The sequence below is a fragment of the Amblyraja radiata genome, chromosome 2, assembly GCF_010909765.2.
Source record: "Amblyraja radiata isolate CabotCenter1 chromosome 2, sAmbRad1.1.pri, whole genome shotgun sequence".
NCBI lineage: Eukaryota > Metazoa > Chordata > Chondrichthyes > Rajiformes > Rajidae > Amblyraja > Amblyraja radiata.
Window position 1 is genome coordinate 17,039,294 of NC_045957.1, and position 25,927 is coordinate 17,065,220.

General features: G+C 42.5%; 1 protein-coding gene across 1 annotated transcript in view; it reads left to right on the plus strand.

Moving 5' to 3' along the window:
* The window catches only part of LOC116986660, a 175,121-nt gene that overhangs the window by 34,384 nt on the left and 114,810 nt on the right, over window positions 1-25,927 (plus strand). The window contains exons 3-4 of the mRNA XM_033042236.1: window positions 347-525; window positions 22,663-22,823. Coding sequence (XP_032898127.1) covers window positions 347-525; window positions 22,663-22,823 — 340 coding nt within the window. The remainder of the gene's footprint in view (window positions 1-346; window positions 526-22,662; window positions 22,824-25,927) is intronic.

The following is a 25,927-nucleotide window of genomic DNA, read 5'->3' on the forward strand; positions in this document are numbered from 1 at the left end:
TTAACCTGATTCAAGTGAAGCCATACCCAATTAAAGAGCTCTTTTTCTCTCTCTTTCCCATCTATACGTCCTTGAATAGAAACATATAATTCTCTTGCACCAATATTTGGGCCACGTACTCAGCTAACTGATCTCATTGACCCTGTGACTTTTCATGTCTTTTTTTTCTATCCTCATCTAACTTGGAGTTGGTTTATATTTTGGAACCTTTTATTACCTTACCGCTTTGTTAGATAATGGATGATTCCAGTCGTGACAATATTTTTACATATTCATTGAACTGATAAGAAAAACAAGCAGTCTGTATCAACCTGTGACATTCGGTTTCATAACGTTTTAATTTCAGATTTGAAATTGACGATTATCGGCAAACGTTTGGATGCGAGGTACGACTGGTTAACGAAAAGCTGGAAATCTGTGCCATATATTCTCGTGGATGGCAGTGATGGTTGCAATATTACCTCTGATGTACGAGGTGCCGTGGCTTTGGTCTCTGATGAAGGGAACTGCTCATACTTCACAAAGGTACTACTTAAAATTATTTCCTTCAGTAAGATTCTTTATGCAGCGGTTCTCAACATGGGATTCATGATCTTCTGGATAACAGAGGCTCAGTGATATTTTAATAATAATAAGGCCATTGTTTTAGAAAATTAACATATACCTGGTTAACACATACATAACAAGGCAACTTGCCTTGGTGAAATTTTTTTGGGACCTCCCAGGACAGCCCTAGCTCATAAAGAGAAGCTTATGATATCAGCAGGTGTTTGTGGGATGGGGTATCCATATTTTTTGAGTATGAACCAGTTGTGTTTTCACTCAAAATGGTTGCGAACCACTGCTTTATTGGGTATATGCCAACAACTATATGCCTGGACAATACTTTTTATTACTAAATGCTCTTTTTAATAAAATCACAGTTAATTGTTACTTGATTACATTATCTATTTACCTATGCAACTTCTGATAAATGTCCACAGGATTTAGGAAGACCTGGCAACTGATATATTAATTACTAGCAAAAGGCAGCCTGTGGCAATGCATCTGTGCAGTCAGGAATTTGCATTGCTGCGCTCCAATTTTAATTGCAGATTATAATAAAAGGTTTACCAAACCATGGTTTGGTATACAGAATGTTCCGGCTACCACTAACATGAGCAAAGAAAGAACCAGCATGGATGAATTTTCACCAATTTCTGCTGAGTTTTTAACTCCTTTTGTGTAGGGTGTTTTGTATTTTAAATCATGAGCATGCAACAGTCCAAACTTTCCAAATCTTGGAGCATCTTTCAATTTCCAAAAGGTTTTAGCAATGCAACTGTTTGCAGATCGCAAATAGCAACTGGATTGTTTAGGTTCCCTAAAAGCCCTGTCTCACGGTAGGATCTGACCCACGAGGTACCCCGAGTGAAAGACTCGTGGTTGTGTACGAAATCCCAAGTGTATGATCAAGAGTTTAACCGAGTTCCCACGGGTATGACAAGTTTGCTGTTTACTTGTCATTTCTGCGATGTTCCAAGTTCGTCTCCCGAGTTACCCTTGAGCCAATCCTGATTGAAGGTCTGTTTTAATAAACAACAGTGTTAAAGAAGACATCTCCATCCTGCGGCTTTGATTTAAAGATAGAATTCAGCGCGGCCGCATCTATTGATGTGACCTACAAAGGGAAAATGCGCACCGTCCATTGCCAGAGCAGTTAGATTTATGATTTGTTTGAAACACACAGGTTTGATATATTTTCATTGAATTTACTGCCATGTCTACACACTGCGGGGAGACAGGAGATTAAATCTTTGAATATGGACGGATGTACACATCAGATTGTTGGGAGACGGAGCTCAGGGTTCGCCTCCTGTGCTGCTTTGGTGCCCAGGCGTGAGTTGAGGTGGAGAGAGGTTGGGGGGGAGTGGGGGGGGGGGTATGCGCCTGCGTAATTAATCTGTCTGGGGTGACATGGCTCTTGGGTTAGGCTGGGATCATTCTCTGCGGGATGATCTTAGTGCGGGAGACAAGTGTAGGAGAGGTGTACTGACTGTGTGGGCAGACACTTGGTAGTGATTGCCCACCAGTCTCAAAAGCCGCTGTGTCTCCCTGTCCATGGGATAGCAGGGGGCGATCAAACAGCACAATACCCCCCTCCCCCTCCACGCCAACACGAAGGGCAACGATCCCAAGGCTTTAGTGTCAGAAACAGCGGGCAGGCGACAATCACCCGGCATAACGCGAGAGAGATCATGCACTGTTGTAGGTCTCCTTTGCACGTTGGTGTTTCTGTCTTTCTCCACTCATTGTTGGACTTGTCTGTCGCCACCCCCACCCCTCTGCTTCCCCGGCCATGTGTGTGACACCATGGGCCGCCGCCAACCAAGCCACCCGTCCACGTCCACACGCTCGGTAGAACAGGAGCTGAGACTGGGAACTCTACCGCCCTTGCCCCCTCCCTCTGCAACTGCAAACAACCCCACTCTTCTGCTCACCGAACCCACCCATCCCCACCCATCCCCCCCCCCCCCCCCCCCACCTTTTCCTCCCAACTCCAGTCCCATCCCGACCCCCTGGGAAACTGAAGGGAGCGACAATCAACTTGGGGGGGGGGGCAGGTTAAACAGCTGTGCATGGAGCCCGCCACCGCAGTCGTGTATGACTGCATGAGGGTGGCAGATGCACCCTGCCTGTGGAGTGGCCGCGGAGAGACTGCGGGGGGAGTACCTCACTCTGACTGTGAGAGAGACAGAGGCGCGCGCACACACACACACACACACACAGTGTGGAGTTCCTCTGACTGACTGACTGTCTGTGTGTGGGTGTGGGGGGTGGGACAGAGAGAGAGATACACACACACACATACACACACACACACACACACACTAACACACACACTAACACACACACACAACGGGCAGTGTGTACCTCTGTCTGTGTGTGTGTGTAGGGGAGAGAGAGACCGAGACAGTGTGGACCTCTGACTGTGGGAAGGAGAGAGGGGGAGAGAGACAGAGAGAGAGCGAGAGGCACACTCACAGAGACAGAGTCTCTCAGCCTGTGTGAGGGAGGGAGGGAGAGAGAGAGACACACACACACACACACACAAGGTGGATGTGAAATCTCACCTGCCTGTTTCCGCCGCCAGTGAATGAAGACACCCCCATCTGTCTCCCCCTCCTCTCTCTCCACTCTCCACCCCCCCCCCCCCCCCCCACCCCCACCTTTCCCTCCCAACTCCAGTCCCATCCCGACCCCCTGGGAAACTTAAGGGAGCGACAATCTGCTGCTGCCTGCCTGCTGAGTTAAAGAGTTCCCACGGTAGACTCACGATACACTAAGGTAAACGCACGGGCCACTACGTTCTTACAACGAGTTAAAATGTTTCAATTCTTAACCACAAGAGTAAATTTGACTCGTGGAAAACTTTAAACATGTTTGATTTTTTTTCAAGTGTTGACAAGTTTCACGGGTATTTGCGGTTAGCGCCACGAGTCTCTAAGTTGCGTCCACGAGTTCCGACGTTACAGCTACGTTAATCGTACGTTATTGCCACGTGTTTTAACTCGGGGTACCTCGTGTGTCAACTCTCACCGTGAGACAGGGGTTTAAAGCTGAGACATCTTGTTTTAGATCAAAATGTGATCCAAGCCTTGAAAAAAGAAATTAACAAGTGAATAAAATAATTTTAAAAATTACAATAATATGTATTTACATAGAAATATATATTTCAAATTCCTTGAATTAGGAGTATTCTGTTTTGTTGCTTTGAAATGAAGGACTGGCTTCTTGGACCCGGAGTTGTCATTGTTATTGGCAGAAAGGATATGTTCTTATTGAGATAGACTTCCTATCATGGAGCTAAAACCCAGAGGAATGGGTATATAAAGTCAATTCCTGAAACAGCTTTGGGCCCAGTGTATCTGCTAACAAGGAGCCGGACAGATAAATATCATTAGAAGTCCCGTGGAGTTCTTTTGTTCTCCACTTCCTAGCAATCATGATTAAAGAGGAAAATTGTGTTTTGTGTCATTCTCTAAGATTAATGATAGATCAAGAAATGCACTACTTGCTTATTATAGTATTATATAGTCTACTACACAATATTATTTTGCAGTTTGTAAGATCCTGTTTGTAATTATGAGCCGCCCAACCCTCTAATAAGTCAAAACCAACAAAGTGAATTAAAAAAATGTAGACACAATGAACTGCAGATGCTAGCTATCAAAAATAGGAACAAAGTGCTGGAGCAAGTTAGCAGATCAAGCAGCATCCCTGGAGAACAAGGATAGGTAACATTTTGGTAACCTTCTTCAGACGATGTTTCGGGTCCGGGCCCTTCTTCAGACCTCATATTTGCTTGAATGTACATACAAGACAGCAAGACTTCTCCTTCCAATACCATGTTAAAAGCAAGTAAGCTGCTGTCAAACAGCAAATGCTTTTTTCCCCTCAATTCCCTCCTTGCTGCTTAAATCCTGATAATCCACCATTCTATCCACTAGTCTTTGTCACTTCCCCTTCCAGTAGACACTAATTTCCATGGCCAAACTATTTTTTGTTTTCTCATCCGAGTTATGTGGTAGGTACAAAGCAGGTCGAACAGGAAACAAGTGATACCCTGTAAGGTATGTTTTTAACATTTTTGTTTTAGTTATTTCTGGGTTAAGATGAGTAACAAAGCTTCTCCAAGCACTTTACAGAAATATTGGGTGACCCATGTCCAGGGCTCTTGATAGGGATACTCTGTGGGGGGAGGGGGTGCGTGGGCGGGGGTAAAGACGCGATGGCGCAAGAAGGGGCGGACTTCAACCTCATAATGATTTATTTGATTTTCATTGGCATAACTTTGGTCCTCATGTTGATAAACAGCAATAACAGTTTCCAACGGTAATGGAAAGACTGGAGGAAAGACTAGGTGCTGAGAGCTCTCTTATACCTGCATTAAGGTGGCAATTAAACACACCTGAGCAATTACAAACACCTGTGAAGCCATGTGTCCCAAACATTATGGTGCCCTGAAATGGGGGGACTATGTATAAACACAGCTGTAATTTCTACATGATGAAACAAAAATGTATAAACATGGTCTTTATTAAAATCTGACAATGTGCACTTTAATGACGTGATTTTTTTTCTGTTGCAAATCTCAAATTGTGGAGTACAGAGGCAAATAAATAAAGGATGATTCTTTGTCCCAAACATTATGGTGTGCTCTGTGTGTGTGTGTGTGTGCATGGATTTTCTTTCCTATTCAATCAAATATCTAGACTATTTCCATAACTTTCCTTGTCATATTATCACTTCAGTCGCTGATTATAATCTGAATGCCTCAAATCCCATTGCCCTTCCACAAAATCAAACCATTTCCTTTGTAAAATTTACTTTTGCATAAATGTTCCAATTCAGATTTCCTTTGTACTTTTTTCTGCCCATTCCACTATCAATTTCTTCTTTTTATTGTCATAATTGTTTTTTATGATCTTATTTTAAGATTTGGAGACAATGCTCACAAATCCTCTACTCAGATCAATCATGTTCAATGTAAAAGTGCAGTTCCTGAACAGAATGGAATACTAGACTAAGTGGGACCCGTTGGGTCCCAGCATCACATGGGAGGGCTGGTCACCCAACGCAATATTCCACCTCTCCACCAATTCCAATATTGGTGGCCAGTGGGGGGGGGGGGCTTTCTGGAGTTGGGTGGTGTGGGGACTGGTTTCCAGTGGGCTAGTGTGGACATTGTGGGCCAAATGGATTCTTGGGCTGGCGGCTCAGTCACTCAAGCCTGTGGTGCTGGCAGCTCACTCACTCACGGCTGGTGGGCTGGCAGTAGACTCACGGCTATTCCTTGAAATTCCATTTCGAGCAGGGTGCAAGGCCACTAAAGACAACGAGTCATGACCTCTCCCTCCTCCATCTTGCAGAGACTGAGCCACGCCCACACTTCTGGGTATTTATAGTCCCTCCCCCCTTCTCACCAGAAGGGGCATGGCCTTCATGGCATGATTGACAGGAGAGAGAATCTCAACATTTTTAAAACACCAATAACTCTTTTATTTTTCATCGATGGGAAAAATCCTCGGCACCTGATGAGCGGAGGGGGACCAAGTAAGATGGACAAAAATCATAGCAGTACATGGTAGCGTTTTTTTTTAATCAATATAAAGCGTAAACAGGAAGTGGTCAAGATTAGACTTTTAATTATATATAAGGGCAAGGCAACTTTAATTAGGCAACACAGCTTTAGCATTTCCAAACCAAAGGCAACACAGCTTTAGCATTTCCAAACCAAAGGCAACACAGCTTTAGCATTTCCAAACCAAAGGCAACACAGCTTTAGCATTTCCAAAACAAAGGCAACAAAGCTTTAGCATTTCTAAACCAAAGGCAACACAACTTTAGCATTTCCAAACCAAAGGCAACACAGCTTTAGCATTTCCAAACCAAAGGCAACACAGCTTTAGCATTTCCAAACCAAAGGCAACACAGCTTTAGCATTTCCAAACTATATTTTCAAACCACATTAGGGGCACTGACAGGTCAGTAAAACCACTCACAGTTTAGTAGACATGTGTTCAGTGTTATTCACAGCTCAGACTGAGAGACGTGCCCCTCTCGATCCCCCATCTTGCAGAGACTGACTGAGGCACTCAACACTTCTGGGATTTATAGTCCCTCCGGAAGGGGCGTGGCCTTCAGGAGAGAGAATCTCAACATTTTTTAAACACTAATAACTCTTTTATTTTTCATCGATGTGAAAAATCCTCTTGGCCTGCGCAGCGGAGGGGAACTCTGAGTAAGATGGCCAAAAATCACAGTCATAAGTGGCAGCGTTTTTTCTAAAGTCAATATACAGAACAACAGGAAGTGGTCAAGATCAGACTTTTAGTATTATAGACTATTAATTACTTCAACCGTTCACAAACATACTCAACTTTCACTCTGTTTTGTCCCAGCCAATGGAATTTCAATCCATTTTGCTAGCTTCTCATAGCCTTCTAATAACCCCTTAGATAACTTGCATGTTTTCTTCAATTCTATTATGCACAGCATGTTCACTGCAGTTTCCCCATCCATCAAACCTGTCATCTCAAAAATGTACCATTAGCTTCAAGGGCATTTTCTCTTTCCATGTTCACTCTTTTAATTATTTTCTTCCTACCTTTAATTGCAGTTCCACGTTCTCACGAGCATAGTAACAGACCTCTTATTCCCCAGGTTAGCATTCTCTGCTTGAAGATAATTGTCACATTGGACATGCTACTATCCTCGGGAAATATCTTATCCCACTGAACCCTGAAATATAGTTTCTTGATCTTTCTTTACTTCTTACACTACTTCCCTCATTAAATTCTAGCAATTGTGCTTTAACTTAATTGCCATCTCATATGACATCCTTTTATGATATATTACTCACCTTTTTAACCAATTCACTCAACATATTTTGTAAACTTCGAAGCAAAGTACTTGTTATGTATCTACCAATTTACACTTATCTTTTGTTAATTCTTAAATCAAACTTTTAAATGTAACTATTTGTTTTCACTGATTTATTTGTCCTGCTGTAGATTTGGAAGCAACAGCAGGAGAAGGTAAGCAAGAGAAAACACTGATTGGCTCTAGCCCAAGTGGGAGGAGAGAAGTGAGTCAGAGGGGTGAAAACAGTTGAAAAGGAGAGGCAAAACACAGGCAGACTTTACTCAGAGCTGCTGTAAATTTGGAAGCAACAGCTGGAGAAGCTAAGCAAGAGAAAACACTGATTGGCTCTAGCCCAAGTGGGAGGAGAGAAGTGAGTCAGTGGTGAAAACAGTTGAAAATGAGAGGCAAAACAGTGAGAAAGGGAGGGAAGCATGGAATGCAAACGTCCCCGGATGTTGTACCTCTTGTGAACAGGTTCACCCACTTAGAAGCTGTCGGGACAGAAGACGTTTTTACACTGAGCGGCGGACTGGCTTGCATTGCGAATAGGGCTGTTGAGCCAAAACCAAAAAGGCCAAAGTCAGGCAACGCCATTGTAGTGGGAGACTCCATTGTGAGAGGTACGGACAGAGGTTTCTACGGCAACAGACGGGATTCGAGGATGGTGTGCTGCCTTCCTGGTGCCAGGATCCAGGATGTCACGGACAGAGTGCAGAAAATCCTCAAGGGCGAAGGTGAACAGCCGGAAGTGGTAGTGCATGTCGGCACAAACAATGTGAGAAAGAAGGGGATGAATATTCTGCAGCGTGACTTTAGAGAGCTTGGAAAAAATGCTGAAAAGCAGGACCTCCAGGGTTGTTATCTCCGGTTTGGTTCCAGTTCCTCGTGCTGCCGAGAGCAGGAACAGGGAGATACGGGACCTGAATGTGTGGCTGAGGAACTGGTGCACGGGGCAGGGATTTAGATTCTTAGATCACTGGGATCTGTTTTGGAGTAAGGAGGAACTGTACAAAAGGGACAGATTGCATCTTAACAGGTGGGGGACCAGCATTCTGGCAGGCAGGTTTGCCACTGCTACACGGGCGGTTTTAAACTGAATAAGGGGGGTGGGGTGTCGAAAGGGATCGTTGAGGATGGAGTTAAAGGGAAAGGGTTTCTTAAATGTGTGAGCGTATAGACAGAGGGGTGTAAAATGAGGGTGGAAGCAATAGGTAGCAAGGTGAAAAGTAAAAGTGGCAGGCAGACAAATCCAGGACAAAAGTCAAAAAGGGCCACTTTTCAACATAATTGTATAAGGGGTAAGAGTGTTGAAAAAACAAGCCTGAAGGCTTTGTGTCTCAATGGAAGGAGCATTCGTAATAAGGTGGATGAGTTGAATGTGCAGATAGCTATTAATGACTATGATATAGTTGGGATCACGGAGACATGGCTCCAGGGTGACCAAGGCTGGGAGCTGAACATCCAGGGATATTCAATATTCAGGAGGGATAGACAGAAAGGGAAAGGAGGCGGGGTAGCATTGCTGGTTAGTGAGCAGATTAACGCAATAGAAAGGAAGGACATTAGCTTGGAGGATGTGGAATCGATATGGGTAGAGCTGCGAAACACTAAGGGGCAGAAAACGCTAGTGGGAGTTGTGTACAGGCCACCTAACAGTAGTAGCGGAGTTGGGGATGGCATCAAACAGGAAATTAGAAATGCGTGCAACAAAGGTAAAACAGTTATAATGGGTGACTTCAATCTACATATAGATTGGGTGAATCAAATTGGCAAGGGTGCTGAGGAAGAGGATTTCTTGGAATGTATGCGGGATAATTTTCTAAACCAACATGTAGAGGAACCAACGAGAGAGCAGGCTATTCTAGATTGGGTATTGAGTAATGAGGAAGGGTTAATTAGCAGTCTTGTTGTGCGTGGCCCCTTGGGCAAGAGTGACCATAATATGGTTGAGTTCTTCATTAGGATGGAGAGTGACATTGTTAATTCAGAAACAAGGGTCCTGAACTTAAAGAAAGGTAACTTTGAGGGTATGAGACGTGAATTGGCCAAGATAGACTGGCAATTGATTCTTAATGGGTTGACGGTGGATATGCAATGGAAGGCATATAAAGACTGCATGGATGAACTACAACAATTGTTCATCCCAGTTTGGGAAAAAAATAAATCAGGGAAGGTAGGGCATCCGTGGATAACAAGGGAAATCAGGGATAGTATCAAAACAAAAGATGAAGCGTACAAATTAGCCAGAAAAAGCAGCCTACCAGAGGACTGGGAGTCCAGCAGAGGAGGACAAAGGGCTTAATTAGGAAAGGGAAAATAGATTATGAAAGAAAACTGGCAGGGAACATAAAAACTGACTGCAAACGTTTTTATAGATATGTGAAGAGAAAAAGATTAGTTAAAACAAATGTAGGTCCCTTGCAGTCAGAAACAGGTGAATTGATCATGGGGAACAAGGACATGGCAGACCAATTGAATAACTACTTTGGTTCTGTCTTCACTAAGGAAGACATAAATAATCTGCCGGAAATAGCAGGGGACCGGGGGTCAAATGAGATGGAGGAACTGAGTGAAATCCAGGTTGGCCGGGAAGTGGTGTTAGGTAAATTGAATAGATTAAAGGCCGATAAATCCCCAGGGCCAGATAGGCTGCATCCCAGAGTACTTAAGGAAGTAGCCCCAGAAATAGTGGATGCATTAGTGATAATTTTTCAAAACTCTTTAGATTCTGGAGTAGTTCCTGAGGATTGGAGGGTAGCTAATGTAACCCCACTTTTTAAAAAGGGAGGGAGAGAGAAAACGGGGAATTACAGACCAGTTAGTCTAACGTCGGTATTGGGGAAACTGCTAGAATCAGTTATTAAAGATGGGATAGCAGCACATTTTGAAAGTGGTGAAATCATTGGACAAAGTCAGCATGGATTTATGAAAGGTAAATCATGTCTGACGAATCTTATAGAATTTTTCGAGGATGTAACTAGTAGAGTGGATAAGGGAGAACCAGTGGATGTGTTATATCTGGACTTTCAGAAGGCTTTCGACAAGGTCCCAAATAAGAGATTAGTATACAAACAAAGCACATGGTATTGGGGGTTCAGTATTGATGTGGATAGAGAACTGGCTAGCAGACAGGAAGCAAAGAGTAGCAGTAAACGGGTTATTTTCATAATGGCAGGCAGTGACTAGTGGGGTACCGCAAGGTTCAGTGCTGGGACCCCAGCTATTTACAATATATATTAATGATTTGGACGAGGGAATTGAATGCAACATCTCCAAGTTTGCGGATGACACGAAGCTGGGGGGCAGTGTTAGCTGTGTGGAGGATGCTAGGAGGCTGCAAGCTGACTTGGATAGGCTGGGTGAGTGGGCATGGCAGATGCAGTATAATGTGGATAAATGTGAGGTTATCCACTTTGGTGGCAAAAACAGGTAAGCAGACTATTATCTGAATGGTGGCCGATTAGGAAAGGGGGAGATGCAACGAGACCTGGGTGTCATGGTGCACCAGTCATTAAAAGTAGGCATGCAGGTGCAGCAGGCAGTGAAGAAGGCGAATGGTATGTTAGCATTCATAGCAAAAGGATTTGAGTATAGGAGCAGGGAGGTTCTACTGCAGTTGTACAGGGTCTTGGTGAGACCACACCTGGAGTATTGCGTACAGTTTTGGTCTCCTATTCTGAGGAAAGACAGTCTTGCCATAGAGGGAGTGCAGAGAAGGTTCACCAGACGGATTCCTGGGATGTCAGGACTTTCATATGAATAAAGACTGGATAGACTCGGTTTGTATTCGCTAGAATTTAGAAGATTGAGGGGGGATCTTATAGAAACTTACAAAATTCTTAGGGGGTTGGACAGGCTAGATGCAGGAAGATTGTTCCCGATGTTGGGGAAGTCGAGAACAAGGGGTCACAGTTTAAGGATAAGGGGGAAATCTTTTAGGACCGAGATGAGGAAAACATTTTTCACACAGAGAGTGGTGAATCTCTGGAATTCTCTCCCGCAGAAGGTAATTGAGGCCAGTTCATTGGCTATATTTAAGAGGGAGTTAGATGTGGCCCTTGTGGCTAAAGGGATCAGGGGGTATGGAGAGAAGGCAGGTACAGGATACTGAGTTGGATGATCAGCCATGATCATATTGAATGGCGGTGCAGGCTCGAAGGGCCGAATGGCCTCCACCTGCACCTATTTTCTATGTTTCTAAGTTCCGTTTAATACATTGAGTCGCATTACACATCTATGGCTTGCTTACCTCATTCCTTCATTGTACCCTTTTTTCATTATGTCCCTTTTACTAAACTCGACTTGATCTGAGATTTTAATTTAATTTAATTTAATTGAGTTTGTACTGTAATACCTTACACACTTCCGGTCTCAGTTTTCAAGGTTAAAATAATGGTATCTGCACTAGTGAAGGTCTGTTCATAGTCTATAGTCTTTACAAATTATATCTGAGTTGGATGCTGTGATCACTAATCCATTGAGCAACCAGCACTTTGGTATGATGTGTGTCCACTCGCAGTACAGGACTGAAAGATCATCGTATGGGGATCCCCTGGCACATAGGAGATCATGTCCTCCATTCCCATGGCATTCATTTGAGCTGCTGCATGGGGTATATGTGAGTAGACATGGGGAAAATATGGGCTATGCACTTCGCTGAGCGAAATCTAAGAACTGATTATTGTCCAAATAGAGAAATATTGCTGCTGGCCAAAGGATAGAGGAATGCATGTGTTATGGTGCACAGATCACAGAAGTCACGTTGTTGCAGCAAATAGCTACAAAGGCAAATAAACTGGTCTTTATTGCAAGAGGATAGAAGTTTAGAAATAAGAAGATATTGTTACAGTGGTACAGGGTATGGGTGTGGCTACAGGGAACACTGTGCACAGCTTGGATCTCATTATTTAAGAAAGAATATGCTGGGATTGGAAAAAGTCCAGAAGCCGTTCACTAATTAATTCCTGGGATGAAATGGTTCCCCATCAGGAGTGGCTAAAGAAATTAGATCTAAATACTTTGGAGTTTATTGAAATAAATAAGATCCTTAGGGGCATGATAGCTTGTATGTTGAGATATTTTCATTAATCAAGCAGACATAGTTACGAGGTTATTTAAATTAAGGTGGATGTTAACTTCTGCTTGCAAAGGGTGAATTTATGGATTAGATGGTTACAGAGGATAGATCTTTGGGAGCATTTGAAAAAGAATAGATGCATTATTCATAAAATTATCACAATTACTGGAGAATTAAGATACTTGAGTGTCCCAATTTCATAATTTGTTAATAGCTAACAATGAAAGTGTGGACTGGATTTTTCTGTGTATCATTACCATTATACCTGGGAACTATAGACCAGTGAGCATAACACCTGTGGGAGGCAAGTTACTGGAGAAGGATCTGAGGGATAAGATATGTAAATAGCTTGTTCTAAGTTCCCCCCAGTCTAGTTTCAGTCAATAAAATACTGAATCAAGCATTTGAGCAACTAAACTTTATTTTGGATAACACAACACAAATTCCCCTATACAATACCTAAGCACCTAACGGGTTCGATCCTTGTATCTGCTTGGCCAAGCTCTTCTAGCCTCGTGCAAGCAGAGACACTCCAAAAGGTCAAACAATCCCAAGCGCTCTTCCAAAAGATCGACAAAGGACCTTGTGGGGGCTGCCTTTTATATGTCCCTGAACCTTGAGGGGCCGAACCACATGGGGGAGGTTTCTGTACAGTTCAATAACACATATCGAATACAATAGTACATGATGGACAGTTCCCCAACCCAATAACATAGTAATGCCCCTGTCCCACTTAGGAAACCTGAACGGAAACCTCTGGAGACTTTGCGCCCCACCCAAGGTTTCCATGCGGTTCCCGGAGGTTTTTGTCAGTCTCCCTAATGGTCGAAAGTGGTTTCAGCTTCTTCTATGTTCCGGCGATTATTTCAAAAAATTCAAAACTGGCCGCGACTTAAAATAGGATGCCGTTTTAAAAATCGGTAATTTTTTAGTCTAAGCCGGTTGCGATGCTAGTTGAAGGTGGTTGCCGGAGGTTGCAGGTAGTGGAAGGTAAGACCTCCCTGGTGGAATAAAACTGGGTGAAAAAAAGGTCTTACCTTCCACTACCTGCAACCTTCAACCAGCATCGCAACCGGCTTCGACTAAAAAATTAACGATTTTTAAAACGGCAACCTATTTTTAGTTGCGGCCGGTTTTTAATTTTTTTAAATAATCGCCGGAACATAGAAGAAGTGGCAACCACTTTCGACCATTAGGGAGACTGACAAAAACCTCCGGGAACCGCACGGAAACCTTGGGTGGGGCGCAAAGCCTCCAGAGGTTTCCGTTCAGGTTTCCTAAGTGGGACAGGGGCATAACTAATACATTATATCTGGTAAGGCTTCGAGAAGGAAGCTAACATTGATGAATAATGCAACATGTGCCTTGAGATTCAGACAACACGGACAAGGCTTAAAATTTCAACCAATCAACAACTAACAAAGTAAGGCTTCGAAACATCATTTACAATATGTATACTTGGTTTGCATTGATCCAATTAGATCACACTTGCATTTCACACTTCATTGTAAGACTTCTGCAGATGTCCCATTCTTTCTCTGCAGCATTTATCTGGGCCACGGACATGCTGGCACCATTCAGCAGCTTGTCTCGGTTCTGCAGGCACATTTAGCATGACCAAAATGGCCTAGCAGCACATAAACCCTCACTCAATTTTAATGCCATGACTGCTCCAATTTAGCCAGGATTGACAGATATACAGTATATGCATTTGGATAGACAGGGCTGTTTAGGGATATTCAGCATGGTTTTGTACGTGGGAGATCGTGTCTTACGAATCCGATTGAGTATTTGAAGAAGTAACAACGAAGGTTCAAAATATGTAAATTAAACGTGCTGTGGTGTATTAACAAGAGTAATATCCAATTATCCTGGAAATCTGCCAAAATGACACCACCAAAATCCCACAGATGCAATTCTTGGAACTTTACTGAATATAAATACAAGTTGTTGAATTTAAAGCCTTTATACTTCTCAACTGAATTTAGCAAACTGAGTATAAACTTTTCAACACTAAAATAGTTTGGTGCATGACATATAAGACAAGTATTTCTTAGTAATGGCTTTGATTATCATTATCATTATTGAGGCATCATTGATTATCATTGAGGCGGAGGCCTCAATAGGCCCGACAATGGGTGGACAAGGGGATGGGGACTGGACTGTGTGCCTTCCCTCCTAATGGGAACCATTGTGGGGGGATGTTTTTTATGTTTATTGTTCAATTCTTTAATGTTGTGCTTATCTTTATCTGTGTGCTGCATGGCAAGACCAATTTCACTGCACCAATTGATGTACGTGACAAATAAATGTCCTTTGTCCTTTGTCCTTTGATTATTTTCAAGTTGATTCCATTTGCTTGTGCGGTAATATCAAAAATATATAGTATTCTTAAAAAGATTCGAAATTTCAATTCATATTTGATGAATAGTTATAAATTTTGAACATGTATTTGAATTTAATCCTGGAATAGAATCAATGTAATCCATTTCTGTTGAATTGTTAGGCTTCTGCAACAAAAGCTCTCTCTTAAATCTGAATCTACCCTCTCTTAAATCTATCCTTTTTTATAGTGGAGTTGGATTTAAGGGCCGAAGAAAGGTTTTTATTGTATAGAATTTAAAAGCTGGCTTGATGAAGAAGCTTATAAAAAAATGTTTTAACAGTATCATGAGCAAACACTGCCTTTTTTATGAGAAGTCGTTTACATTTTATTGCACAACTATAACAAATATGACTCGACAATATCAATAGAGTATAATTATCAAACGTGGCCATGCAAATTTTAATTCAACATGTCCATCTTTATGTATCAATGATTCAATGGTGCTTTATTTCTCACAAGTGCAGCTGCACATTGAAATCAGCAGGTGCTGTCATGGTTTGCACCATCTCCAAAGTCTTGTTTTGCAATAAATGAAATGCTGAGCACTTTTAAATGCTTGTAAGATCACAAACCATATTTTAAGTGTGGTCACTATTGTATAAAGGAACACAAATGTCACTTTGTAGACAAGAATCTCACGCAAGAAAGAGGTTGATAATAACTGGAACATATGATGTTAGTTGAGGTATGAATATTAATCAGGACTCCACTAACTTTCAGTTCTAAGTATGTAGAAAGGAACTGCAGATGCTGGTTTAAACCGAAGATAGACAGAAAAAGCTGGAGTAACTCAGCGGGACAGGCAACATTTCTGGAGAGAAGGAATGGGTGATGTTTCGGGTCGAGACCCTTCTTCAGTTCTAAGCAAAGATCCTATAGCGGAGCAAGATGGCCTACTCCTACGCAAAACACGTAGTACGGTCCTGGGCAGATTCATGGGTGATTATAGGAACCATGTTAGCAACCAGCCTCCGCCATCTTGTTCTGCCATCTTGCTTCCGGCCAAAGATCGGATCTTTGCTTCCGGCCAAAGATCGGATCTTTGCTTCCGGCCAAAGACCTCCGCTCCCGTATCTTTGCTTTGGTCTTTGACTTGGGCGGGGAGAGGGGGTGCGTGGCCCGGGGAGGCCTGGGGCCTAGGCGGGGAGAGGGGGTGCGCGGCCCGGGGAGGCCTGGGGCCTAGGCGGGGAGAGGGGGGTGCGCGGCCCTGGGTAGCGGGGAGGCCTGGGGCCTAGGGGAGAGGGCGGTGCGCGGCCCGGGGCAGCGGGGAGAGAGGAGGGGAGTAGTGCAAGTGGGGTAGTGGTGGCGCAGGAGGGTTGGGTAGGGCCGGGGGAGGGAGAGAGCAAAGATCTTATAGCGGAGCTCCGCTATAGGATCTTTGGGAGAGAGAGGTGGGGTAGGGGCCGGGGTGCAGAGAGCATGAGGAGAGATGTGGGGTTGGGGGCTGGTGGATTAAGGGACTACAGCATAGGAGGGGGGGAGACATTGTAGTGTGGGGGGAGGCGAGGGAGTGCCTGGGGGGGGGGGAAGAGTTCAGGGGTGGGATAGGGCCTAGTGTGTGTGTGAAGTTGCGGGGAGGTTTACAATGTTTGTTATTTAATGTCCCTTGTCTAGTCTGAAATAAAGTTCATCATCTATCTATATTACTAAAAGTCTGTTCTTGACCAGTTTTGGCCATCTGTGCTGCGATTTCTGAGAGAACGCCGCCACCTACGGCCGTCATTTTTTGGCCACCTTGCTCAGAGCCCCCCTCTGCCGCATGTGTGCCGAGGATTTTTCCCGTCGATTAAAAATGACAGAGATATTAATGTTTTTACAAAATGCTGGCGGCAGGGGGGAGGGACTATAAAACCAGGAAGTGGTGCGCCTCACTCACTCTTCAAGATGGAGGAAGGCAGAGGGTCACGTTTCTCTGAGCTGTGAATAACACTGAACACATGTCAACTCAAATGTAAGTGCCCTTAGTGGTTCTAAAATGCTTGCAGAATGTGTCTATTGGTTCGAAAGCTTGCAAAAAAAAGTGTCTATTGGTTCTAAAGCTGGAAAAAAAAGTGTCTATTGGTTCTAAAGCTTGCAAAAAAATGTCTATTGGTTCTAAAGCTTGCAAAAAATGTTTATTGGTTCTAAAGCTTGCAAAAAATGTTTATTGGTTCTAAAGCTAGCAAAAAGTGTCTCTATTGGTTCTAAAATGCTTGCAAAAAAATGTCTATTGGTTCTAAAGCTTGCAAAAAAAATGTCTATTGGTTCTAAAATGGTTCATACTAGCGCTCCAGAAAGCCCCCTCCCCCCGGTTGGCTTGGGTGTGTCTTGAAATTGAAAGGCACTACTTACTGCAAATGGTGGCATGAAGTTGAAAGGCACTACTTACTGCAAATGGTGGCTTGGGAGCTTTGGCTTGAAGTTGAAAGGCACTACTTACCGCAAATGGTGGCTTGGTTGCTTTGGCTTGAAGTTGAAAGGCGCTACTTACTGCAAATGGTGGCGGGTGTGGCTTGAAGTTGAAAGACACCACTTACTGCAAATGGTGCCTTGGGAGCTTTGAAGTTGAAAGGCACTACTTACTGCAAATGATGGCTTGGGTGTGGCTTGAAGTTGAAAGACACCACTTACTGCAAATGATGGCTTGGGTGTGGCTTGAAGTTGAAAGACACCACTTACTGCAAATGGTGGCATGAAGTTGAAAGACTACTTACTGCAGATGGTGGCTTGGGTGCAATAGCTTGAAGTTAAAATGCATCACTTACTGCAAATGGGGGTGTGGGTGCATTGGCTTGAAGTTGAAAGGCACTACTTACTGCAAATTGTGGCTTGAACTTGAAAGGCACTACTTACTGCAAATGGTGGCTTGGGAGCTTTGGCTTGAAGTAGAAAGGCACTATTACTGCAAATGGTGGTATGAGGTTGACAGGCACTACTTACTGCAAATGGTGGCTTGGGTGCATTGGCTTGAAGTTGAAAAGCACTATTTACTGCTAATGGTAGCATGAAGTTGAAAGGCATTACTTACTGCAAATGGTGGCATGAAGTTGAAATGCACTACTTACTGCAAATGGCGGCTTGGGAGCTTTGAAGTTGAAAGGCACTACTTCCTGCAAATGATGGCTTGGGTGTGGCATGAAGTTGAAAGCCATACTTACTGCAAATGGTGGCTTGGGAGCTTTGAAGTTGAAAGGCACTACTTCCTGCAAATGATGGCTTGGGTGTGGCTTGAAGTTGAAAGGCACTACTTACTGCAAATGATGGCTTGGGTGTGGCTTGAAGTTGAAAGACACCACTTACTGCAAATGGTGCCTTGGGAGCTTTGAAGTTGAAAGGCACTACTTACTGCAAATGATGGCTTAGGTGTGGCTTGAAGTTGAAAGACACCACTTACTGCAAATGGTGGCATGAAGTTGAAAGACACTACTTACTGCAGATGGTGGCTTGGGTGCAATGGCTTGAAGTTAAAATGCATTACTTACTGCAAATGGGGGCGTGGGTGCATTGGCTTGAAGTTGAAAGGCACTACTTACTGCAAATGGTGGCTTGGGAGCTTTGGCTTGAAGTAGAAAGGCACTATTACTGCAAATGGTGGTATGAGGTTGACAGGCACTACTTACTGCAAATGGTGGCTTGGGTGCATTGGCTTGAAGTTGAAAGGCACTATTTACTGCTAATGGTAGCATGAAGTTGAAAGGCATTACTTACTGCAAATGGTGGCATGAAGTTGAAGCACTACTTACTGCAAATAGCGGCTTGAGAGCTTTGAAGTTGAAAGGCACTACCTGCAAATGATGGCTTGGGTGTGGCTTGGGTGTGGCATGAAGTTGAAAGCCACTACTTACTGCAAATGGTGGCTTGGGAGCTTTGAAGTTGAAAGGCACTACTTCCTGCAAATGATGGCTTGGGTGTGGCTTGAAGTTGAAAGACACCACTTACTGCAAATGGTGGCATGAAGTTGAAAGCCACTACTTACTGCAAATTGTGGCGTGGGTGCATTGACTTGAAGTTGAAAGGCACCACTTACTGCAAATGGTGGCATGAAGTTGAAATGCATTACTTACTGCAAATGGTGGCTTGGGTGCTTTGGCTTGAAGTTAAAAGGCACTACTGTAAATGCACTTACTTCCTGTTTGCACTGTATATTGATTTTAGATAAAACGCTACCACATACGGCTGTGATTTTTGGCCATCTTACTCAGTCCCCCTCCCTTGAGCAGGTGCAGAGAATTCTTCCCATCAATGAAAAATAAAAGTGTTATTAGTTTTATTAAAAATGTTGATAATCTCTCTCCTGTCAATAACTCCATGAAAGCCACACCTTTTCCGGTGGGGAGGGGGGGAGGGGTTATAAAACCCGGAAATGTGGGTGTGGCTCAGTCTCTGCAAGATGGAGGAGGGAGAGGTCACGACTCGCTGTTTTTAGTGGCTTTGCACCCTACTTCAAATGGTATGAAACTGCACTTGAATTTGGTGGCCTTGCACCCTGCTAGAAGTGGTAAGAAACTGCACTTGAATTTGGTGGCCTTGCACCCTGCTAGAAGTGCTAAGAAACTGCACTTGAATTTGGTGGCCTTATACCCTGTGGCTTGAAGTTGAAAGACACCACTTACTGCAAATGGTGGCATGAAGTTGAAAGCCACTACTTACTGCAAATGGTGGCGTGGGTGCATTGGCTTGAAGTTGAAAGGCACCACTTACTGCAAATGGTGGCATGAAGTTGAAATGCATTACTTACTGCAAATGGTGGCTTGGGTGCTTTGGCTTGAAGTTAAAAGGCACTACTGTAAATGCACTTACTTCCTGTTTGCACTGTATATTGATTTTAGATAAAACGCTACCACATACGGCTGTGATTTTTGGCCATCTTACTCAGTCCCCCTCCGTTGAGCAGGTGCAGAGAATTCTTCCCATCAATGAAAAATAAAAGTGTTATTAGTTTTATTAAAAATGTTGATAATCTCTCTCCTGTCAATAACTCCATGAAAGCCACACCTTTTCCGGTGGGGAGGGGGGGAGGGGTTATAAAACCCGGAAATGTGGGTGTGGCTCAGTCTCTGCAAGATGGAGGAGGGAGAGGTCACGACTCGCTGTTTTTAGTGGCTTTCCACCCTACTTCAAATGGTATGAAACTGCACTTGAATTTGGTGGCCTTGCACCCTGCTAGAAGTGGTAAGAAACTGCACTTGAATTTGGTGGCCTTATACCCTGCTTGAAATAGAATTTCAAGGATTAGCCGTGAGTCAACTACCAGCCCACCAGCCGTGAGTGAGCGAGTTGCCAACACAACAGGCTTGATTGACTGAGATGCCAGCCCAAGAATCCATTTGGCACACAATTTGCATACTAGCCCTCTGGAAACCAGTCCCTTCAGCCCATAACACCCATACTAGCGCTCCAGAAAGCCCCCCCCCCCTTCCCCCAACTGGCCACCAATATTAGAATTGGTGGAGAGGTGGAATATTGCGTTGGATGACCAGCCCTCCTGTGTGATGCTGGGACCCAACGGGTCCCACTTAGTTTAGTTGGATATAAAAATCAGAAGAAATATAATTGTGTGTGTTATATTATTATATACATCTATATCACATTCATGTATGTGTGTTTATAAACATTTTCTTCTTTAACAAGAATTAACAGAATTATGAATCTAACCCTATATCACGCACAAAAACGTCCCCCGCAACGTTGATTACACTGCGAGTCGGGTCGGGTCGGGTAGGTTCCGGTTACTACAAAATCAACTCAAACGCAGCTTATGAGCCATTTAAAAATAAATGATTTAAAAAACATTAAAAAAGACAATTACCAGTCAAATTTTATTCTTGACAAGAATTAACAAAAGTATGAACTGACAGAATTATGAATCTAACCCTATATCACACACACAAACTGTTTCCCCGCAACGTTGATTACACTGCGAGTCGGGTCGGGTAGGTTCTGGTTACTAAAATGGGCGGGGAAAAATGCCCAGGATCCCCTCCGTGGCATACTACACGTCAGCCCATTGCATTTCGCAGGAGTGGCCTATTTTGCTCTGCTATAAGATCTTTGGTTCAAAGTGTTGTTTATTCCAGGCCATAAACCTTTAGTTCTGTTTAAAACAGATAGTAGTGAATTATTTCATCCTTCATGGGAAATAATGGAATGTAAAATGAACATTTAATTGGATCCTGTCAGTTGTTGTTTTTATCTCAGTTGAGGACTGCCTTGGGCTTGGTGGGCCTCTTTCCATGCTCATTGTTTCTATTGGAGAAAAACGAACAACTGTAAAAGATCATTAATGTGCATGGGATGACACAAAGCTGGGTGGCAGTGTGAACTGTGAAGAGGAACTTTAATCTCTCAGCTATGTCGGCCAAGGTTACACACACACCATACATATTGGTTTATAATGTTAAGATACAAAAGGTGCAAAAGTAAAAATAAGAAGTGACTTGTTTAGTGCCTTGATTACTAGATAAATGATTTAATTAAGTGCTGCTAATTAACTAACAAGCACGTGAGTCTAAGTTGATGTCTGATTACATAAAATAGCTGACATCTGATGGCTATGATAAATGTTTTAATTAAGTCTATAATAAATGTTTTAATTAAGTGTTCTTCTAATGTTTTAATTAAGTGTTCTTCTATAGTTGCAGGGTGACCTGGACAGGTTGAGTGAGTGGGAAGATGCGGTATAATATAGATAAATGTGAGGTGATCCACTTTGGCGGCAAAAACAAGGGGGCAGATTATTATCTCAATGGGGTTAGGTTAGGTAAGGGGGAGGTGCAGCGAGACCTGGGCGTCCTTGTACTGGATAGGTTACGTTTTGGATCGAGACCCTTCTTCAGTCTGAACATCACCTATCGCAAGTCTGAAGAACAATTTTGACCCAAAATGTCACCTTTCCATGTTCTCCAGGGATGCTGCCTGACCTGCTGAGTTACTATTTGTGTCTTTTTTTTGTGCTAAACAGCATCTGCAGTTCTTTGTTTCTATATGAAAACACTGAATCAGCTCAAGTGAACCTTATATTAACAAGGAACAAGAAACAAGGAACTGTAAATTGCTGGTTTATGAAAAAAGACACAAATTGCTGCAGTAACTCAACGGATCAGACAGCCTCTCTGGAGAACAAAATAGGCAACGTTTTGAGTCTGGACCTTTCTTCAGACTGATTGTGGTGCAGGAAGAGTTGAACGTGAATCTCTGACACCTGTAAGTACTGCTGGGGTTCCTGGATGGAGGCGAAGGATGTATAGGGACAGGTCTTTATTTCATTCTTTCTTGTCTTGTTCCTCTATGCTGTTCCAATAAACTCAACTTAAAGGAGTACCATCACAGCATTCACCAAAGCAGTATGTAATCTTCAGGATCCGACAATAAGTTCAATTGCAGAACAGTACCAAGGCATTTATGTTTCAATAGTGGATTCTTATAATGTATCTGTTGCTAATCAATCCTATCTTCCATTCTTTCATGAAGGTATTTGTTTTTTCAGCACTGCAGCCAACTCTGCACTGCCCCACAACCCCAGTATCCCATCCCAGCACTCCATAATCAATTTCCCATCATTCTTCTTCCCAGCTCTTTCCCTACTCCTCTGGTTGGTTAAATGTTGTTACTTTGGTAACCGTTCTACTTTTGATTTCAGGTCTACGTAATTGTTTGTGTCTCTGCTTTCGCCGTCTGACCATCTGAGTAGTTCTAACATTTTCTGTTTAGATTTCAGATTTCCAGCATCTGCACTATTTTGATTGTGTCACTCATCATCTGTTCTGTATTCGAGGTATTTTTTTCATTCAGATATTTTCTTGTTTCTTTCCAGATCAAAAACATGGCAGATTCTGAAGCGTCGGGTGTCCTTGTTTATGTCAGTCTTGGCAGGCCACTTCAGGATATGAACTGTGAAGGAGTGGAATGCCACACTACCATAAACATACCAGCTTCAATGATACACTTTCAACAAGATGTGATTAATTTACTCAGGTAAATTCTACTTCCTCTCGCCCTTTTCTCATTAGAGATGTACTGATTTTATATGATGCTACTGGAATACCTATAGGAGTGGCGTGATATTTTTCATAGAATCATAGGATCTTTATGCCATGGGAGCCAGTCAGCCCATCAGTCTGTGGCCGTCTGAAAATAACAACCCAGTGTAATCCCACAATCTTGCTGAAGATCCCTTGATTTGAAGGTCATGGCACTTCAAATACACATACAAGTACTTTTTAAATCTAATGAGGGATTCTGATTGGCAATTCATTTCAGAAACGATTTTTTAAATCCGTAGTATGAAAATGCTCCCTTTTTTAATTTGCAGTCAATGCAATATAAGAATTGATTTCAGTTATGCTGGCCCTGCATTTTTTTTTTGTGGGTCTGTAATCATAAGAAGTGACTTTGAACGTGAAACAGAGTGTTGTACGGATGTCAGTGTCTTTAAAATATAAAGAGATATAAAATATAAAATGAAATATAAATATAACTTCAAAAGCAGTTTCACAATTTCATTCTGCTCTGGCCCTCACATTTCTGCAACCAGCTTTAATCTGCTCTTTTCCCCACTTTTTTTGCTTTCTCCTTTGTCCTCTTTCTTAACATCCAACCTCTAACAAGTGTTTGGTTGCACCTTGAAGTGAGTTGCTCATTTGGTACAACACTAATTTTTGCAAAGTGTCTTGGGATATTTTCACCACTGAAGACCCTGCATTAATGCAAATTGGTATTGAAATATTTTAAACATTCGTGCTACGGCATCTTTTTGAAGATCTCTGGGAATCATCATTTTTACCTGACTGCTGAATGTCTTCTCCTTTGTGACCTTACTTAGGCAAGAAAAAACTGTTTCTTCCTATCCCTCTCTGCCAGCTGTCTTTCAAATGATTCTGTATTGCTATCTCAGTACTACTCATGCCTTTCTATTATTTTTGATTTATAAGGAGATTGTTTCTGTTCTATTATTTGGTTCTGTTGCAGACAACAATGTTATTTTTGAAGGAGCATTGCAGCTGGACCATGCTAACTGTCACATATTCAACCTCGTCTATCAGTGCTACCCTCCAAACCCACCCTCTCCATCTTTGCCAAAACATTTTACATATTTTAGAAAAAGTTAGGCTTTATTCTTTCTGTCTTGTTTTATGTGGCTTCTAAATTATTTTCTCTTCCTGTCATTTCCACCCGCTTGGGTCTCGCACTGCACCCTTTAATACTGTTTTTAACATTTCCTCAATAAGAACTGATCTTGCTTTAGTACTTAACCTGTAGGTATTATCCTTTGTGACACTTCCTAAGTGAACTACGCTATGTATATGTTATAGCTAGCACAGAAATGAGCTAGCTATTTCTCTAGTGAGGTGGTACTCCCTTGTTTTCTAGGTATTGTTACTACTAGGAGCTCGTATTCTGCAATGTGAACATTATTAAATGCGAGATTTACCTGAATATTTTCATGGAACGTGGTAATGAGGTCCATTTATACATCATAATAAGATTTAGAGACACAAGGAACCACAGATGCTGGAATCTTGAGCAAAGTACAGCTGGGGTAACTCAGTGGGTCAGGCAGCATCTGTGGAGAGAATGGATAGGTGAGCCTTCTGCAGACTGTAGGAGAGGGGACAAAGGCGAAAAAAGATGGGGATGGGACAAAGTTTGCCCGCCGTTTGCATACAGGTGACGAGGCTTTGATTGGCAAATGGGTGGAGTAAGTGACAGAGGCACAAGATGAAAAAGAGACAAAAGCGTGTCAATTAATGGTAGAAGAGGAGTTAAATGTAAAGCCAGAGGAAGGTATATAGGTGGTGGGGGATGGTGGGTGGGGGAAGGGAGGCAAAATAGTGGTAGAAATGAGTGTACAGTGGGATGGAGGAGGGGGCATGGGAAACAGAGAGGGGGAAGTGGGGGTCTTACTTAAAATTGGAGAATTCAATGTCCATACTGTTGGGTTGTAGGCTACCCAATAAGATTTAAGCAGGCCTGTACAAATCTAGTGGTGCCATGTAAAATAGCCTTATCATCGTCTCCAATATAATGATTACTTAATGGTGTGGAACATTTCCTTACAAATAATCCTCACAAATGCCCAGAAGAACAATTGGCTGGAAGGGATGCAACTAAAATCTCAAGAGGATGCAAAAAGCAATCCATTGTCAAATACAACAGGCTCTTGTGCATTCTCACACAAGGGTACTTAACTGTATTATCCTATTTGATCCATCCATTAGTTGTTCACTTTACATCCATTCACATCTCTCTCCTCATATTTTCCATCTTATGGAATATGGGACTTGATATTGCTGTTGAGGATGGAACTGGTTTCAGAATGGCAGGAGGTTGTTGAAAGACTTTCTGTTTGCTCAGATTATATAGGCAAATTTGTCAAGGATATTTTAAGGACATTCGCTTCCACAATGAAACAGTTGATCCTAAAATTAAATTTGAAAATTAACTATTGCACAATTAAAAATGTAAAATTTGAAAGATGCAGATGTATTAAAATGACAGTTTTTTGAAGTAGGCAGTGGAGTCAACAATGAAGGAAAGTGTAGAATCATATTTACTGTATGCATGCTCAAAATTGAACAAATGCTAACATGAATGGATATACAACAATATCTACGTGGGAGACCTTTTAAGCTTGAACAGTTTACATCTTAATTACATAGGTAAGTGAGCACAAAATTGTTTTTACTGGCATCTTTTGCTGAATGATTAGCTAAAATATTTTTTTAAAAAGCAACATTATTGTGTATTGGATGAATTGTGTAAAACGTTAAAAAGGGAAGTCAGGGGTAACAGCACTTTTTTAAATCTGTGCTAGAACTTTAGATAAAAATGTTAGACAACAGAGTGGTATTAATCATCAAAACCGGATATCATGCTAATTGTGGTCACTGCCAACAAAATCAAGTCAGTGACTTTAGACAAAGTTTCACAAGTGTATTATTCCATCACTTTTTTTTTTAAAAAGGCACTTCAAAGATGATCAAGTACTCGTGTCTTTGTAATTTTGTTTAAAGTGAGCAAGAAAAAATAGGTGAAGAAGGTGAGTGCAGAAGTTTAATATAGTGAGACGCTCAAAAATG